The following is a 20,425-nucleotide window of genomic DNA, read 5'->3' as shown; positions in this document are numbered from 1 at the left end:
TTATAGAAAAAAAAACTAAAAAAATTTAAAAAAATGTTTTCAAAATTGTATGGTGTATAGGAAATGCTAATATAAACATTCAACAAAATTTTCATGTATCTACAGTTATTCGTTTTTGAATTACAACAAAATAAGGAAATCGAGTGAATATCAAATGTTGTAAAAATTTGAATTTCAAACGATCATAAAAATTTAATTTGGCTTTCTTATAGACATTTTTTTTTTGATAAATGTAGAAAATCTTATAAGGAATCTTGTATTACATTTTCATATCTTAGATTTAAAAAGAAAATTTTTTATGAATTTCTAACTCGAAATAATTTGCAAATTTTCGTGATTTTTCCATATTTTGTCATTTTTTGAACTTTAAATGCTTATAAAAAAAAACTGTGACTAACGATTTTTAATATTTTTCATCTGCCTTTGAAACAATATACTAGGAGCCTTCTATTAAATTTTCAAGCTTTTTTATCCAGCAAATAAAATTTTATTGATATTTTTAGAAAAAAAACTAAAAAAAATGGAAAATAAAAATGTCCGCAAAGAGCTCAAAATACATCAAAATATTTTGAAAATGTTATCGTGTATAGAAAATGGAAATATAAACAACCATTGAAAATTTCATGTATCTACGGTCATTTGTTTTAAAGCTACACCAAAAACCAAAATCAATTTTATCAAAAACAGATTTTGCGTAAAAATTCCCGTTTTTCCTTAATTTTTCTTTTGTTTTTCCCGGCGCTTTTGAAAACTATTGGGCAAATTTTACTTTTGACCCCCCAAAGTACTGACTTGATTCACTTTCCTATCAAAAAAGATAGTTGAAGAAAGTCCAAGCACTTTTACTGTCTTAAAAGGTGATGACAGATACAAAAATAAAAAAAAAATAAATAAAAAAATAACACACATCATTGTAAAATCATTACATTCATCGTTCCACTCAGAATCTAAAATGTATTGCGTGTAGCACTTGCATTTTATGATAGGATTGACGAACAGCCACCAAAAATAAGAAAAATGGATACTGATATGGGTACTTTTTACTGTTATACAAAAATAAAATATGTTACTCATTTTCTTATAAATGATTTGTATTTTATTTGAACGCCAAACTGTTAAAAATATATTATTGGCAACATTAGGGCTAAGTATAAACAAATGAAAAATAAATATTGTTTTTGGAATTACTATAGTGTTAACCACGTATAAGTGAATCCTAACGAAACGTGAATTTTAGGTCTATAGATAGAATAGGTCTACTATTTAAAAGTCGTAACACCTTTCAGTCTTGATTATGTTATTACATTGAGTAAATCGTGGACATATATCATGACCAACCAATTTGGACTTAAGGAAAATAATATGCAAATGCATATAAATCCTAGCCCTATTTATGAATAAAAATATATATATATATAACTTAAAATTTGAACAGTGGGTGATGACCGGTGAGTAAATGAATGTAATTTTATAGATAACAGTGTAACACCTAAAATAATTTGTTCTAAGTATTATCGGCCCAGTCTGCCACAACGGGCTGCGCACGCCTATGATTTCATCCATCGTCCACGGTAATTAAAATACTCAACAATACAACATATTATGATTTGTATTAAATAAATATGCTGAAGACAACAATATTTGCATAATCTAAGATTAATCGAACCAAATAAGGAGTTTGATGTAGCCCCAAAACCCTCCCCCGCGTGGGTGCTGACGCGACATACCATTAGAAACCCGCCCGGCAGGTGAGTCTGTTGTGATGTTTGTGCGTAGTCCTTGTGGTCCACAAATGAATGTGATAAACGCGATCGGTCCAATAATTATTTATAGTCTAATCGGCCGACGACGACGACGGCGGAACAACACGTCTGTGATCATGACCTCGATGCGAGTGACCCGGTGCCGTCAAGCCGCGGCTCGAGTGAAAGTGTGAGCAGCGGCAGCAGCAGAAGAAGAAAAAGAAGAAGAAGACGATGACGAAGAAGGAAAAAGGAACGTGAGCTGGCCGGGCCGGGGTTGGGTCGGCGTGGATATTACATCACAAGGACGGCAGCAGGGCGGGCGGGCTGGAAAAGAGCGGCGTTTGTTGCCGGACCGCGTGTTACATCATACCCCGGTAGAAATAGGTACGCATACACGCACACACTCGCATTGCCTATGTGTACCTTACAAAATTATATTATATATTATTATTATTATTATTATTATTTAATAATATAATATAATATAATATTTGAGTGCGCGTGACGTCACCGAACCTGCTGTAGATAATATTATACTAACATTATAATGTACCAAATAATAAATCTGTTTACTTTTTCACATACATTTTTTTTTTTTTTTGAGGGTACATTTGGTTATATAATATTGAATTTCTCTACACACCTACATTGAAAAAAATTTTCTGTACGAAATTTGAATTAAATAAATTCTGGATTCGATATATTTTAACCCACGTTAGGATAATTTAGGCTAGTTTGCGATATTCTCATATGTGGTGCACATAATATTATGTAAAAATAATTATGGTCATAGGAGGTGACCATACTTATATCATGATAAATGTTATTGAAAAAAAATTTTATCGTTTGACTGAAAAAATATATTATTATTATTAATATTATGAAATATAAAAAGCGAAAAGTCGTCACTCTGTGATGGACGTTCTGATTTTATTAGCTGTATATAAATTATAATATTTGATACACACTTCGGTTTCCAACAACTTACTATCGATCAACATCTCATCAATATTCGATAACTCTACATGAGAATGCTAATGATTGTAGTACATAAATCCTATGGCTACATCGAGAACGCCACTGAATTTATAATAATACGCCACGTACCTAAAACAGGTAAGTACGCTCGGAGCGCAACAAGTTGTGCCGCGAGTGCCGAAACTGCACGGGGCTGATGGTTTTCAGGTTTTTTACATTTTATTATTCCATAACATTGTGTCGCGGCGTGACCAACTTTTGAACGGCTGAAAAGCCTGCAGGAACAAAGGACGAAGTGGTATAATAATACGCAACAGCGTATCCTTTTTCGGTATCTCTGACGCGTGGTTGTGTAATGATAGTATATATTATTATCCCAGCGATTTCGCGGATTTCAATGTTGAAGTTTGGTTTCCGTCGAAACGACGAGAAAAAAAACTATCTGGATGGAAATGGGTCAAGGTCAGATACGTCTACAAACTCCCCGCAAGCGAAGAAATCGCGACGGAGAGCTTCCGCGACAACCCGTGTTTGTCCTTTCGTCACCACTCTTGCGGTTGTCTGCAGCCATATCATATTAATACGTGAAAAGGTGTTTTTGAAAAATAATATAAAATATACCGTACGAACTTAAACGACGGTCTATGTGATAAGACACAACAGTCAGAGTCAAGTCTTGTCCCAGATAATGTTCTTCCTAATTGTCGCTTATATAATGGATTAGTGAATATAATACCCAAATTACACCAATATTATATAATATTACTACAGGAACAAATGTCAAAATTCATAAGAACTGAACATTTTTTTTTTAAATCGCTAACAAAGTACCTACTTCAGACTATACGTTATTAATTCCGGTTCTCTGTATATTATAATTGTGATGAAACGCAACTCGGTATTTGTGCGTGGCACATCAAGCAGTACCTACGATAAATACCGTACCTGTTAGATTGTTATTATTATTGTACATACCTATATATTGTTTATTTTTTTCAGACGTTCCGATAGATTTCACCTACACGGAATAGGTTAGCTCGCATTATATAACTGAATAAACTATTATTATTTACTATTTTATACCTATGGAAATAATATTATACATATATACCCGTCCGAAGAAGATTCTGACCCACTGACACTCAAAACCATATATTTCATTCCATCACACACCTCTCTGACTTTCGTTCTTTGGTTTTAAAACGTGTTTTTATTATGCAACGGTTTAATAATATGATTGACAACAGAATTTCGAATCTTGTGAGAAATGACGTTTAAAAGTCGCGGTAATCGTTATTATTTTTAATTTTTGCAATAGGTCCTACCTCCCACAGCATGACGAGACTGAAGATGACTTGGCCAGCATTGTACCACACTAGTATATTGTTCAGTTTGAAGGGTTTTCGGTTGGCCATTACTTTAGGCCCCAGGTATGTGACGATATATAAGTATGTGATGACCATGATAAGTGTTGGGAACGGGCTGTCCATCAATGGCCAGTCGTTCACTCGGGGGTCTGTATTAAAAACGAAAAACATTTTTTTTTGTAACTAAAAATTATTATTGGGATTGTAAAATGACATGGTTAAGTTATATATTTTGTAAGTTTTGTGTAATATAATTAACTTTATCACTTTAATTATGAAAAAAAAATTAAGAAAAATGTACCGCTTATGGAGTCCACAAGGTTTATATATCTGTCGATGGCCATGTTCACCAGAACCGACGCCATGTTTCATTCGTGTTATCTAAAACAAAATAAAAAAACAGATTATATCAAAATTATTACAATTATTTTCATGGTGGAGGATCTGATATTTTCTCTGGGTCGTTTCAAGGAAATTATTACAAGGTCTTGGTCAGTTCTGTGGTGAGAAGTACGTCTTACACGATTAATGTTCTCATTATTGTTTTTCAAATTAAGGTTTGACGGAAGAACGTCTGAAAGTTGTTATACCAGTTATCACCTACCAGCTTCCCCAAATTCACAATAAATAACAATATATTAATTTACGTCTAAACATACTATTTTAACTATACTTATAATTCCTACACTAATATATATATTAAACAATGTAACCTACATATTTATAAAAGTATGATCTTCGTTAGCTTAACAATTGAGTTTGAAATAATATCAGGAATACCTACGGATTTAATAATAATATCGTCTAAAATATTTATATGATTTGAGTTATAAAACAAAGTTAAAATTAAATTAAAAAGGGTGTAGCAGTTTTAACGATAAACGAGACTTTCGAGAATTCTGTTGTATAATATACGTAAATTTATTTGGAACGCTGTAAGTAGGTATATTAATATATTATGATGTTATTATAATATATTGTGGTTTGTTATGATAAAATGATTAGATCGGATGAAAAAACCGGTGACGTTTTGTTTACGACGGCCGACGGCGTTTTAATCGCGCACATTAAGACACAATGACAACGATTTAGGTAAATTTTTAATTTGTCTGATGCAAAATTGCAGTAGGACAATAACTCATGATGTGAATAAAAAAGTAAAGAAAACGCGGACAAAAAAAAAAATGTAAAAAAATAAATAATAAAATTGCTGAAAAAACCCCCATCGCATTAATAACTGCACTGTGTGTTTGCTCTAAGGTCATATTATTATTATGATTATGATTATTCATTACAGAAACGACAGCAATTGATATTACGAGTATATAAGGTCACTTGCCGAAGACGATTTTATTTTGTAGCTGGTATCCGATGTCCTGTAGTGCACTGCGATCGCGTACAAATCACATTATTATCATGGATCCACTAATAATAATGTAACATTTGTAAATTGTAATGATTATTATTTCTTATATACCTACTGCTCGCATGTAGGTCGAGGTATCGCGTATCGATCGCGTAATTACATTATTGATGGTCAATTTATTAATACAACAGCAAGAATAGTGAAACCTGTAGACATATTATAGTAGCGCGTTGATTATACATAGGTACGCACACATGATGTATAGGTACCTAAGTCAATACCATATAATATAGTGATAATAATAATTATAGTAGGTTATGTAAACCCTCGGGTGGATTTGTTCTCTAGAGTCTAGAGTATAGATATATTATTATTATGGAGACTATACTATATGGGTTCAGGGTTTTATAAAATAGGTATCTTAAAGATGTCCAATAATATTCTATAGATATATCATTATTGTAGGTACAGGTATTGTTGACCAAAGTTCAAAATAAATTATCATAATCTTCGTGAACTGCCGATAAAAAAATAACTACTAAGCAATCCAGACGAAATAATATTGAAAATGTATTATAATACAGCTAGGTGTAACATGAATATATTAAACGTCCGCTGGAGAAGATAATCATAGTACGGCAATGTGGTTTATTGGCTATAACCACGGTTATCAACTGGTTATAAATTACTTGATAACCATGCTTAGGTAAACAACCGGGTAAAAGCCAAATTATTTTCATGAACAATATCATGTGGAATTCGACCATAATGTTATTCGCTACAATCGAGATAAATAACTTTTCCAAAAATACTTAACACACACCATCGATACGAGTAAAATAACTAAACTTCTCTATTCGTCGTATAACGATAATATGACGGTACTTCCCGAAGCCAAAGCAGAAACACGTAAATCCAAGTAAACAAGAATAGGAAATCTGTCTCGGTTGATTGCACGCAGCACCCCACTTTAAACTATTTACGTCTTTCAAAATAATTGTGAGTTGCTTTTTGATATTTGTTTGCAATTGGTTAGGTAAACAAATAGGATTCACTTTTAAGCACTTTCAACGGTTCATCATTAATAACAATTTGTTGTAAGCATTTCAAGTGGGTAGTCCACAAGTTACAACGATTACCCTAAACGCTATTGCTCGGTCGGTTATACGAAATCATATTGTATCTATCATAATATAATATATTATTATGATGTGATTTGGATTTGATAAAAATAGCTGTACGGACGCTTAATCGTTTTTGCAACTCAATATAATATACTCACATAATGACTCTAGCATCATTATACTTTCACAATTAGGCAACCGATACCGATTGAGTCAAAGAAATGAAACGATTATAAGTACCTATAAGTAGAGTACCTTAAAATAGTTTTAATCGTATTCAAAATTGTAAAAAGGAAAACAGTCAATAGTCTATTACATTTTTCACAAAACAAAAATTTCTTCTTGAAAGCCTACAACTGCAAAAGTATTTTTTATTTAAGTGAACGTCGTAGGTACTCGCGTGTATTTCTCCGCCTTACCAATGCATAGCATACCAACTTTTACATTCAGCAGTTTATATTTTGTGTTATTAACTTAAATAATATTAGAGTGATTTATCAAACTTAAAGGCAAGAAAATTATCTTCTCTCTTGTTGATTTTGGCAATATTTTTATTTGTAATTGAGTTGTGAGCATTTTTAAATACTAATATTTTATATATTATATTATTTATAATTGAGAGAGACTACAGATGATTCTTACCTTTGTGTTCGATAATAGGTCACTCTAACAAAATAATATATAGGTAAGCTAACAACGCAAAATTGTAATTGCTTAGTGAAATTTTTCTAAGTCGTCCAGTTAGTAAGACGGAGGCGACACTGTGCGGGTGTGACATCTTAACATTTTATATAATGAGAATATTACAAAAATTGTTCGCGTTAAATAAATAAGCTATGGATAGATTTTCGACGAAAAATGTATTTCATGTTATTTTATCACATATGCCATTTTTAAATAAAATAGTATTTTAGAGAATATTTTGTAATGAAGATTTATTTCATTCATTCGTACGAAGACAATTTATAATTATTGGCACCCGCTTAATTTTTTAATCAATTCGAATTGATTTTCAAATTATCCAAAAATGATAAGTTAGAAAATATTTTGTAAAATTACCAAGACAAAAATACTGTATTTTTAAAATCATAACGCTCAAATCGGTTAACTAGACGTAAATTAAATTACATATTAATTTAAATTAAATTTCCAATAATTACATAAACAGTTATTATAATACCTATTTATTCGCTGGCTAATATACAATACGATGTAAGTATTGTGTTTTTAAGTACCTACCTACCTACTTTTTATTGGATAGTTGTAAAATTGACTTAATATAGAAATAGAAAGTAAGTTAACTGCAGTATTTACCTTGGGACGTAATTATATTATAAATAAGTTTTAACTATGTAGAACATGTATTTAATTGTATATATTTTTAATCATTAACTATTATTTTATGCTAAAACCCGTACACAAAGTATAGAAAAAAAATGTATATGCTAAAAAATATTTTTTAAATTATGCTAATAATAATAAATATAATTATTGTTTATCAAAAATCAATATATATATTATACATATATTATTATATAGTATCTTGAGAACATGAAAACCGCCCTTTGAAGTAATTATTGTTTTCAATCTGACCAACCTCAGTCGAAAAGGAATTTGCCAATGCGTACAATAATGTTTGAAGACCTTGTACATTTTATTGGTCATAAAAATCTAATAATTGGACTTTTACCCGGAGAACCTTTGTTTAAGTCTTCGGATATTATTCAAGGCTCCCCGTACCTAGCCAGTACATGATATATTATTATTCGTATTATTTGGTGCTTATAAAATTTAAATTTTTGTTGTACATCGTTAGAAACATCATACGTAATGCGCATACGGTGTAAGCAACCTCTTTCCTGCACGATCCTTTCACTCTCGAGCCTGCCCGAGTATCAAATAGGTACGTCTGGTTTATAGAGTTTACGTGATATTATTTCATCATTGTATAGGGTTCTGCTCGTCAGCAAGGCAAAACAAACCTCTAAATATCGGACAGCAGTAAATTGTGAATAATTAAAAATGTCTATAAGAGGGACGTCCGCAATTGTAGAGAAATAAATCCATAATCTTTATAATATGTATGTATCAACATATATTATAATCCCCCGGGTAAATAAGATTATAAAAGTATTATTATTGATTTTTTTTTTGTATTTTGTCACTTTTACCCAATTTACAAAACAGATATTATGAATTATGATATACTATTCATATGATTAGATTTTATTTATTCAAAATATTAATTAAGTCAATTTTTTTTATTAGGTAAATTAAATTATTGTTTGCAATTGTTGAACACTCCACTGTCAGCACTGTATAGTGTTACATACGTTAAGTGAAATGATATTTTTTAAACTGAAACTTTCAGTTGTCGAACATAAATACATTTTAAATAAATAAATTTTTATTAGTTCTATGAAGGCTTACTAATTTTTAAATCTATGAAACATGTAGATGATAAATTAATCTTTATTTCCTACTTTGATAGTTTTTAATATTATGTTTTAATGTAAATACAAATACTATTTACATAATATAAACGCATATGTGTATATAATGTCCAACGGGAAGCAAAATATCATCAAGTTGGGACCGGTTTATGGCGTTCAGTGTTCACTGTATCAGACGTTAAAACAGCCATTGATTAAATTTGCAGTATTTATAATCAATGTAACAGCAGCTACATAACTTTTTGCCGGGCAATTTTAAAATGCCCGTTATTATGAATGTGCTCATAGCAACTAGCTAATATAAATATTTCACTGTTGATATACTCATTAAAGTCTATAGAACTTTTACGTGTAATTAGTGTAAAAATTATTTAAAAAAATATATTTACAAGAGAATTTTTCGCCAAAATCTAACCGATTTTTGTAGTATTTAATATCAAACGTGTTAGTAATATACCTATACATAATATTACATAGTTTTATCGATATTTAATTTTGTTTATTTTGACCGAATCATTATGAATTTATACATTTTCTTCTCTAGTAGGTATCAACAGTAAATATACCTACACAGTATACATTCTAGGTTTAAAATAATATTATACACATTGCAACTTTGACAACCACTGCAAAAATCCTACAACCATTTATATAATTTGTTACATAAATATTCATGTCAAAATAATATGTACCTATAGTCCAATAGTATATAAATGTATTATGTAAAATAAAATTGTTCGTTTTTCCCTGGCAACGTGTAGTTCTATAGTGACTAAAACACTAAATATACACAAAATTATATTAATAATATTATATTCGGTGTATTTAACACGGATATGAGCAGTTAAATAATACGCGATTCCTAAACTAGTTTAAAGCATATTGACCTAGTGTGGCGATTTCTATATAAATACATACGCGGGGTTATGTAATTTTTAATAACTTGCTGTGTACTTTTTAACGCAACATTCACTTACACTATAAGAGTATCAACTTGTTATATTATTACTATCATAGCTACGTAAATTAAAATAAAAGCAAAAAGATAACATTACATATATAGGCCTTTTACTGAATATTTTGTCTTTTCTGATCTTTTTAATAATACGTAAACATATTCAATATAATAATAAATTAGACTGCACTAGTTGCTTAAGTGACAAACTGCAACATATATTTTTGGTTACAAAACTACACAGCAGGATATAGGTACCTATGCAAGCCCATACTCGCCAACTTATAATATATAGTTTGTAAAACGTAATTAAACAAATAATGAAGTATTCCGCATTTTATATGGTTGTATTGTAAGTATATACCCGGTAACTTAATGACGATTACGACGCTTAACCAAAAAATATTTATACTATCTACCGCGTCGCAAAAAGTTATTTTAACAATTATTTGACGCCATTATAATACCACGAATTTTCAAAGATTCACTATATCGTATGGGACAAAATAAAAAATTTCCATTACAAATCACGGAATTAAAATTACAGGCAGGGTAATAAAACGGGACTAAACGAATAATCAATAAAACAATATTTTAACTGCCTCGTGCAGGACGGAATAGATAATAGGAAACGACCGTTTTGATTCGCAGACTATAATATACCTATAATGGTGGACTACAAGCATATTGTTTATAAAAAATGTATAGGTAGGTACCTGAGTTTTGTTGGTGCAGTCACTGTAGTTAAATCGAAGCTCTCTTGACAATTTTTCGCTGCACTCTTGCCCAAAATATTGTGATAAAAATAGATAACGATCGCATCAGGTGAACCACTGGAATTCGTCACCATTCACAGTAATTGCGGTGAAAAAACGTTTTGTCACAAGCATAATATTTGAAATTAAACACTCGTATGAATTAAAACAATATATTGAGAGAACAACAGTGAATATATTATTTTTGTAGAAAATAATGAGCTAAATGCAGACGAAAATGAAAGAGGTACGACGACGAGTCTGTAGCGTCAGACTGGTTCGGATTTAGGTTCGAGCTCGCGGACTCTCGACAGAAATGAAAGTGAAAAAAAAATGTAAAATAAATATATACAGTTATTACAACATAGGAGGCATATGTCTGCGCGTTCGCTGGTTATATACTCGCGTAATCCGCATTAACTTCCCCACTCAGGTACCTGTATCTTATATTATGTACCTATATAGGCTTGCTGGCGTAATTATTTGTTTTGAGGGTCAGAACTGGGATGAGTCGAAATCGACTCCTTCTTTCTTTCTCTCTCTATCTCCCTTACCCTTTCCTTGAGTTCATAGCGCGCATTTCTATACACCTACCTATCTACGCACAATTCATAATTATTGACCTTTATAGCGCACTTGACTTCTTTTTTGTCAATATTATAGTCGCTTTGTCGGATTGCCTTGACTTGTGGAAATATAAATATTATAGCACTGTCGTTTCCCGGACAAAATATAATTATTTCAAACATTTATATTGTAAAACAACTGAAAAAAACATTAATAATAATAGTCAAATTGTATTATATAAATGTACTTATTACATTTGTAATAGAGTTACGCGTTTGATTATTAATTTTATAACCTACATTTAACTTACATTCGACAAACGTAGGTACGTAAGTTTTTTGTTAGGTCAGAGCTGTTAAAATAGGTCATTATTAATGAGTTTATAATATATAGTAAATATTGTAACATGTATGATCTGTATATTTTTTTAAGTATGAGTAGGTATTAAAGATAATTTTTTTAAACAAATAACAGATAGGTATATGATTAATAATAATCGTTTAGGTAAAAAGGTAATAATAGATAAAAACAATTATTTTAATATGTATCATATTATTTAATTATTAATATTAGGCAATAAGTTTTGAAATTTTTCACCAAAATAGAAAATGTACGTACATTTATTATATTATATTGTTATAGAAAATAAATGGTTTGGAAGTGCCCATACATTCTTGCAAATTTAACCCAACAGCAAACGACATCATCAATAGCCTTAATAATGTTATATTTTTATATCTGAAATTGAAAGATTTATTTTAAGTTATTTTAGTTTTATAATTTTTAAGCCATACAAGGGCCTGCGTAAATCATAATGAATTCGCACCCCTAACAATTAATGGTCTAAAGATGCTGTTTAAAGTATGGCTATAATTATTATTTTCCGTTAATAAAATAACGGTTATGTCTCTGTGCTATATTAAAACTTAAAATCGGGGACAATATTGCCCTAGATGACAATTTTTGAAAGCCAAGGTAAAAGAAAGTATTGTAGTTTTCTAATTTACAATTATTTTCCGGATGGCTAACTAATTATTATTGAAAACTTGTTTGGCGTTTGGAATACCGAGCCTTATTGACCGAGCTAGATTGACCAAAAAACCTACACCGAAATAGTATAAACATAATATTTTCCCCCCGATATATTTTTGATGTGGAAATTTTCCCCCAAATTTTTTTTTTTAAGTTTATTATTGACTAATAATATTGAATTTAATGATACTATATCATTTATTATTTAATATGAAATTATTTATTTTTTTTAATATAAAATACATATAAGAGCTAGTTGTTAATGAGAATTCTCGATGATCGAGGGGGATAATTCCCATATTAATTTTTATGTAAAATACATATATAAGCATTTTTTTTTTTTCATAAATATAATAGGTTATAAATCTATTTGTTCGATCCACTGAACTACTTCAAAAATAAAAATTTAAAAAGAAATAAGCATATATTTTATATTTTAAGCATTAAAAATTAAAAAAAAATTCAGGCATAAAAATGATACATTTTGTAAAAAAACATTTGATTACTAATTCTTTTGTTATTTCTAAACACGTATTTTTTTTTTTTCGTTAAGGCTACCAGTTTGGATATTTTACAATTTAATAATTGCTTTTGAATTTTATTCAAGTAGTTCATTTGATCAAAAATATACATTTATAATTTATTATATTTATGAAAATATTTGAAAATATTAGACAATTATGGGCAAAATATTTAATAATAAAATAATAAATTGTTCATATTAAATAAAGTATTATTATGAAATAGTAAACTTTTAAAAATAATGGGGGAGGAATGTCCGCATCAAAAATTTATATGGGGAAAATGTCCTACTACACCGAAAATAGTCCGGGGAGAATGGTCGGGGGAATATCCGTAATTCAGTCTGTATACCTAAGTTATAAATAAAGTTTGTATTTACCATAATTTTATAAATTGATATAAGACATAACCATAAATTATATTTTTAATGATGAAATAATGCATATATTAAACAATCAGCCGTATACCCCCCATGACAAAATCATTTGACCACCACTGCAGCAGTATGGTATGGTATATCTTTATATATACGATACACCTATATATTATGTTATAATATAATTGGCTATTGCTATATCTATATGTATTTAATTGAGTTATTTTTCTTGAAGAATTCTGTTTAATAGAACAAGAAATGAATTCCCTATTCTAGTAAATGGCTATGTAATATCAATAATTATTTTTATTTTTATTATATTTATTATTTAATTATTTATAAATCAACTTAACTTGAATTTGATTAAAAGTTAATCTTTATTTATTAAGCTTATATCAATTAAAATAAGTTGAGTTAAAAATTAAAATTAACTTAACTTTCAACTTAACTTTTAACTTTTTAACGCGTTTATGCCCAGGCTTGGATTAATAAAATTTTGATGGTTTTTGAAATAAAAGAAAATATTTTATTTGTATTGTTCGTTACTCAAATGTATAACAAAACGTAATATCTTTAGATTGTAGCTATATATTTGTAGTTTGTAGCAAAAAGAACTCGACCGATTTTGTCGATAGTTACAGAGATTGTTGTTAATGAGTTAACATAAAAATATGGAGAAGATAGTTTTAACCACTTTTGAGGACATACTATAAGTACTACATCTAATCCACCACTGAAGTATTGCCCATATCAGTCAAATTAGTTCACAAAGTGAGGTACTTACACCGATTATGATTTGCACGTGAACATTGATATACATTATACGGTGTATATTATACACCGATAAAGAATCATATTTTATAATAATTACTTGTATATATAATATATAATATTTATATATAAATAATTATTAATTAGGTATTGTTCATTTTTTCTGAGGTGAAGCACGGTATATATAGCTTATATTATACTCTGTTCAGAATAAGATTGCCCACTTTTGAGCTTTCAACTGAGACGCTGGAAAGGTCTGCCCCCCCTCGACCACTGACGACCAATCACAGTGCATCTGACTCTTGTCAGGGGGGTCGGAAGTTTCCGGCGGCTCAGTTGAAAGCCCGAAAGTGGGCAAGCTTATTCTCAATAGAGTATAACATATTATATAAGTATAAATTAATTAAAATATTGTAACAATGTGGTTATAATTATTTATATGTTTTTGATGGAAAGTAAATGGTTACATTTTAAAAATCTGCACCTTACTCACAGGTGGTAAAATATTCGTCAATACGGCATTTTAATATAACGTGAAAAGTAAATAACTTCGATAATATAAACACGATTCACTATAATATTAATTTATTATAATATTATACACATTTATCAGTTGGAATACGTTTGTTATGGAACCAAAATATATCATAATTAACTAGAATCAAAATATGTAATTAAATAAATAATGAGTATACTATTATCAGTAGCCCCATGATAGGTAAAACAAATATAGGAGGCCATATAAAGATTAAGAAAAACAATAATGTATTATGATTGCAGAGCGTTTTTGTTTATCAATCGTTTCAATTTGTCCGGATTGAATACCTTTCTATTATCTGCGAAATCTACCACCTGCTACTCAAGTAAGATTCTATAACACGTTCCTTTAGAAATTCTAAAACAAATTTAATCTTTACACGGATGGTGACTTCTGTTGTTATTATTTCAAGTCTACAGGCGTATTTGACTCTAATCTCAGGTGCATTATTACCGCTAAATATTTTTAACTACAAGATAAATATTTTAAAGAGATTGGAAGCGTTGTATTTTTTTCTCTGTCTAAGACAGACATAACATAAGAATAAATTAAAATATTTTTTTATTCATTCCAACGTACCGCGAATTGATCTAGTAAAATAATAAGAACTCACAAAAGAGGTTTGAAATAGGCTTTGAATTTGTCGTTTATAGATCTACTTGAGATAATTTTCCTTACTTTTATTGAGTTTTATTCCTCTAAATCTTAAAAAATCTATGTGAAAAAGTATAAATTGAAAAATTTCCATAGTTACATTATTGGGAGAACTTAAAATTAAAAATCAAAACTGGACAATTCGTTCATGAAAAATTACCACTTACAATTACCTCAATGGATATTATTTTATGTTATTATATCGATGTATTGGTTACCAAAGCCCGTGAAATGATATAATGGTAATCATATATAATATTATGTAAAAGTAAAATAAGGGATTTGAATTATTTTTTTAAATTTAATTTTCGAATTTTGTTTTTCCGACAGCAGAAAACTAATAAGATTTTAATCTAAGGTTAACAACTAGTTAAATTTTTTCTCTTTAGATTCCTCTTAACCTTTAATGATAATTATTATTTGTGTGTAATGGGTGTAAACATTGTTATATTAAAAAATAAAAAGTTACTTTCAATATTATATTCACCCAATAATGCATTATTTAATCGTACAATATTTTCGATTTAACTGTAATCCTAATTGAATTATAAACACGGAGGATCAATTCGTTTTATTATAAAAAAGGAAAAAAAAATAATTTAATTTAAGAACAAAAATCTTAAATAAGTATCTAGCTTTCTCATAAATATTTTATAATATAATATGTTATGTTTTATGTTATATGTATCTGTATAATGTATTAATCATACACAGAATATCTACTTCACGGTGTTAATTTAAATTTTTTTAAAGAACTGTACGCAAAATTACTTTGATCAAAATGTGTATAAATAGTTACAGCAATTATGTTGTTCTATTGATAAATATTTTGTCATTGAAGTATAATAAGTTATAACAAATAATTGTTTTTGTATAGGTATACACACCTATAATGGAATACGGATTCCAATACGATCAATAACCAATTATTTAAAGTAATGTTGATGAATTCGTACAGTAGGCCCTTGGAGAAAATCATCACATCAAGCTGTTTCACTACCAGTAGGTGAGCCGATAGAATCTCAATGTTGTGTTGATTAGCCAACATCTGTCATGGTCAACTTGTTAACGAAATTTGATGGAAAAAACACAATATTGCCGGTGGAACAATAGAAAGTCTGGGTAAAATAACTCAACCTAAAGGCTAAAATACAACTTTGAGTTATTTCCTCCAAAATAAATGCACGATATACCTAATCAACCCTAATGCTCACCCCCATTTTGTCCTTGAATACTGAATTTAATCAAATTCTGATTTTAGGAATTTTTAAATATATATAAAACCATATTTTCAAAATATTGAATTTTTTTATATTACTTATTTAATAGGGGCAATTTTTCAAATGAGAATCCCACTTTTATACTGTAAATTATTTAAAGGATTATTTTATAAAAACATTTTGATTTACTTATACCTAATACAGAATTAGAACGAGTAGTTTTGCGTAATTAAAATGTTTGTACAAAGAATAATAGGTAGTCCATAAAAATGGTTTTACAAAAATGTGACGTAGGAACTTCAGGTATTGTATAGCTACACAATTTTATGTAGTTATCTGTCTTCCAGTGTTTTCCAATGTATAAACATTAAAAAAGTTATTTTCCTATAAATGTCTAATAATACCTATTACATTTATATTTAGTTACAAATAATTTATTATACATTTTTTAGCATGCGGTGTTTCTATGATTTATTCAAGTAAGAACTTGTTTTAAAAAATTATATTCATATAGTCAAATAAAAATAATATTCAGATGTTTATCAAATTGTATGAAAACAAAATAAGCTTAAAACAACCATTTTATATTTAATGAACATTTTAACTCAAAATTCTATAGACATAATTATCTATTGTATAATTGTACATAGTTATTATTACTATAAATCTACAATTTTCAGATAAGGACGCTGACAGACACAACATTTGTACCTCTTTTTTGGGGGTTATGTTGAATAAAAATCGATATATTTAAAAAATTATATATTAGTATCCCAATATTTTATTACCTAATCTGTAGAAATGGATTAATTTTCATATGGATACGTAATATTATATTAATATATAAATATATAATTACAAAAAAAAACCGTCAAGTAAGTAACCGCTCTTCTGTACAGTAGGAAGGGCGTGGGTGTCGAATGTATCTCGTCATTGAATAGTCATTGTTATAATGGAAGTGTTCAATTTTTAATTCAATGATAAATCATTGTATATGATGAGCAAAGACGGTCTAACTTTTTGGTAACCAAGGTTACCAAACAATTATTTTAATGGTAATATTAATATATTATATTTTTAATAAATGTTCGTATTTTTTTCCTGATTATTTTAAAAAGTACTTAGAATTATCAATTTTTACCTCCCAAAAGTACTAATTAGAACCTATTTTTTACCAAAAACTTTACTTGAAGCCGATGATCAGAAAGAGTGTCATCAAACACGGAAATTAAAAAAATAATAAAAAATAACACTCACCATTATCATTGTAATAAAATCAATAACTTTTCCCCTCAGCAGGAAATCTAAAACGATTTTATAAATATGGACTTGTCCCCTATTTCAATATTTAGCAGACATACATATATAATACATATAATTATTATGCCCTGCGTAATTGAAAATGTTTAAAATTACAATATAATATAACGCCCTGATAGCATTTTGTAATGATAATATTATAATAATATTATAATCACGAATAATGTTATTATAATGTTATAATAATATTTTTAGTCAATCATTTGCTATCTGGGCGCGGTCAGGGCCGGCACCAGGTTCTACGGTGCCTAGAGCAAGTTATAATCCTATACTATATTGAGTCCATATACATTGTAACTATGAGTTTAAATTATATTATTATTTTCTTAATAATAACAACTAACAAGTGATTTGATTAGTTCCTAAATCCTTTTTAAGAGTTCAAAGGGGGGAGGATATGCGTATGTGTATAATCGATCTGGAGACTGGGATTAGAAAATATTTGTAGGACCAATAGACAATAGACATTTTGTAGTTTTCTCCTATACATACCCGCACTGATTAGTGCTTATACAACATTTGTCTCTACCTACCGAATACAATAATTAATTGAGAGCACAAATAGAAAATAATAAAAGTGTGGGTATCAAAATCCTTACTCGATTCGCATAGTGTTCCAAAACGAATCTGGTATAATAACTATCTGGTGACAGTGTACTCGGTATATGGTATACAACCATCGTATAACGACTTGATACTACAACTATGTATTATAGTGTGTCTCGTGCATTATGATTATTAAAAAAATGAGTATTTTGGCTTGTACCTACCACAAATACTGCACGAAGGCTTAACTGTATATATGCACTGTATAGTTGGATTTCAAAATTAATGAACTAGACGTTGTGATTAATTTAATAAGGACCAAATTCAATTGAAATATTTTACAGTTGTATTGGATAACACGGGTAATTTGACTGTAGTCTGTTTCAAGGCAAGTTTTCCAAAATAATAGCAATATAAAATTATTTACGAAGGTCACGGAAAAATAATAAGATAAAATAATAATTGAGTCATATAATATTATAAGTTAACCATTCGAGAATATTGATTAGGTACATTGATATTTAAATGCCATTGAGTAGGTACTTTTATTTTAATTTTTAAACCTTAGAATTATTTTGGTTTGTAAATTACTTATATAGTAGTTGAAAATCGCACGATATAAATAATTAATCAACATACTATGAAGTACAAGTTAATACAATAATATTATAGGTACCTAAACTTATACGGTTTTAGTTGTTTTAGTTACAATATAGGTACCTAGTCAAATATTATAACATCAATAATTAAATACGTTAGACTACAAGTTACGATATTATCAGTAAATTAGTATAATTAATATTTGAACCAATTATAAATAATTTATTAGCCCAATCCAAGATACCACCAACAAAATCATCAAATTTTTAAAACTTATTGATATATACAACTTAATCTAAGGAAACTATTGTATATTATGTACTTATATGTAACTATTTTTTTTCGCAATCTAATAACTTAGTACCTAGTTAGATGTACCACGAATAAAAAAAAAATATTTTATTATTGAATGTGATGAAGCTAAATTAGAATTAACTTTTTAAATCAAATATTTTATGTAATTTCAAATTATTGATCAGTCATCTTGCTTTGAGTGTATATATACAATAGTTACCTATATTTTACGAACCACAAACGCGTTTAGGTATACCAACATTTCATTGTCAATGATTGGATGTTCGTGTAATTACATTGTTTTGATTTGATTAATTGAGTATTTGAGTGATTACAATAATATAGTATTCGTCTACTAATGTCTAATATTATAAATTATAACAATAACAAAATATGACTGTTAAACATATTAATATTAAAAACTTCCTTGATATCCTTAAAAAAATGCTTATTCAGCGTTAAATATGAAACAAATATATAATTATACAGTGTGTATCTTATGTCATTGTACGCGGGTTTTTTTTAACGATTAGGGAACGATGACATGGAATTTCGTTAAAACGAAAAAAGACGTGTTTCTTTATTTTTAACAGGCAATTTTTTTATAATAATTTCAAAATTTTTCAACACGCAGGTGTACTAATAGCACATCAACTTTATTTTTTCAAATAGCAACCACTATATTTTTTAATAGATTCTTATAAAGTTTTTTTTTCTGAAAAAGTTGATAGTCGAATCATCAAATTTGGCTCGCTAGTTTAGTAACTATGGTCCTCTAAAGATAAGTAAAATATGCATTAATACTTTTAATTGAAATAATGGGTATAGGTTTAATTTACAAGCGCCAAACATTGTTTTTCTTATAACTACCTTTTGATACACTTCAATAGTTGAATCTGTAATCTAACGTGTCGCTCAAAAATAAAAATAATAATAATAATAATAAAAACATAAGCAAAATTGTTGGAAAACATAGTTCATTATTTTTATTTCAACATACGATTATAAAAAATAATATTATTATTTTAATTTAATATTATAAAAGGTCATAATGGTCAATTGGTAAATGGTATTCGATTGTTGACATAAATATGTGCAACGAAAAAAAGTGCAATATTTTGTAGTGCTCTTTCCGTCGTGGTATAAACTTGAAATTTTAACCTTAAAATTCCCTATAACGGTATCGCATGCAAAGTATGAACTTTGGAATCCATCGCTTTCCATCATATTTAAGTTTTGGGA

At 28.6% G+C, this 20,425-nt stretch overlaps 1 protein-coding gene across 2 annotated transcripts in view; it reads right to left on the bottom strand.

The window, feature by feature from the left end:
• Window positions 1-20,425, bottom strand: part of LOC100163976 (elongation of very long chain fatty acids protein AAEL008004) — a 127,073-nt gene that overhangs the window by 103,413 nt on the left and 3,235 nt on the right. Inside the window, exons 1-3 of one of the 2 annotated variants that reach the window (XM_001950733.5) lie at window positions 10,705-11,121; window positions 4,392-4,471; window positions 4,049-4,239 (exon numbers count right to left, since the gene is read on the bottom strand). In XM_001950733.5, the coding sequence (XP_001950768.5) occupies window positions 4,049-4,239; window positions 4,392-4,455 (255 nt within the window). In that variant the 5' untranslated portion in view covers window positions 4,456-4,471; window positions 10,705-11,121. Of the gene's footprint in view, window positions 1-4,048; window positions 4,240-4,391; window positions 4,472-10,704; window positions 11,122-20,425 lie in introns of those variants that run through there. The other variant, XM_029487690.1, reaches the window with a different exon arrangement.

Source organism: Acyrthosiphon pisum, chromosome A1 (assembly GCF_005508785.2).
Source record: "Acyrthosiphon pisum isolate AL4f chromosome A1, pea_aphid_22Mar2018_4r6ur, whole genome shotgun sequence".
Classification (NCBI taxonomy): Eukaryota; Metazoa; Arthropoda; class Insecta; order Hemiptera; family Aphididae; genus Acyrthosiphon; species Acyrthosiphon pisum.
Note: the sequence above shows the minus strand (reverse complement) of the source record. Positions and strands in the feature narration are given on the sequence as shown.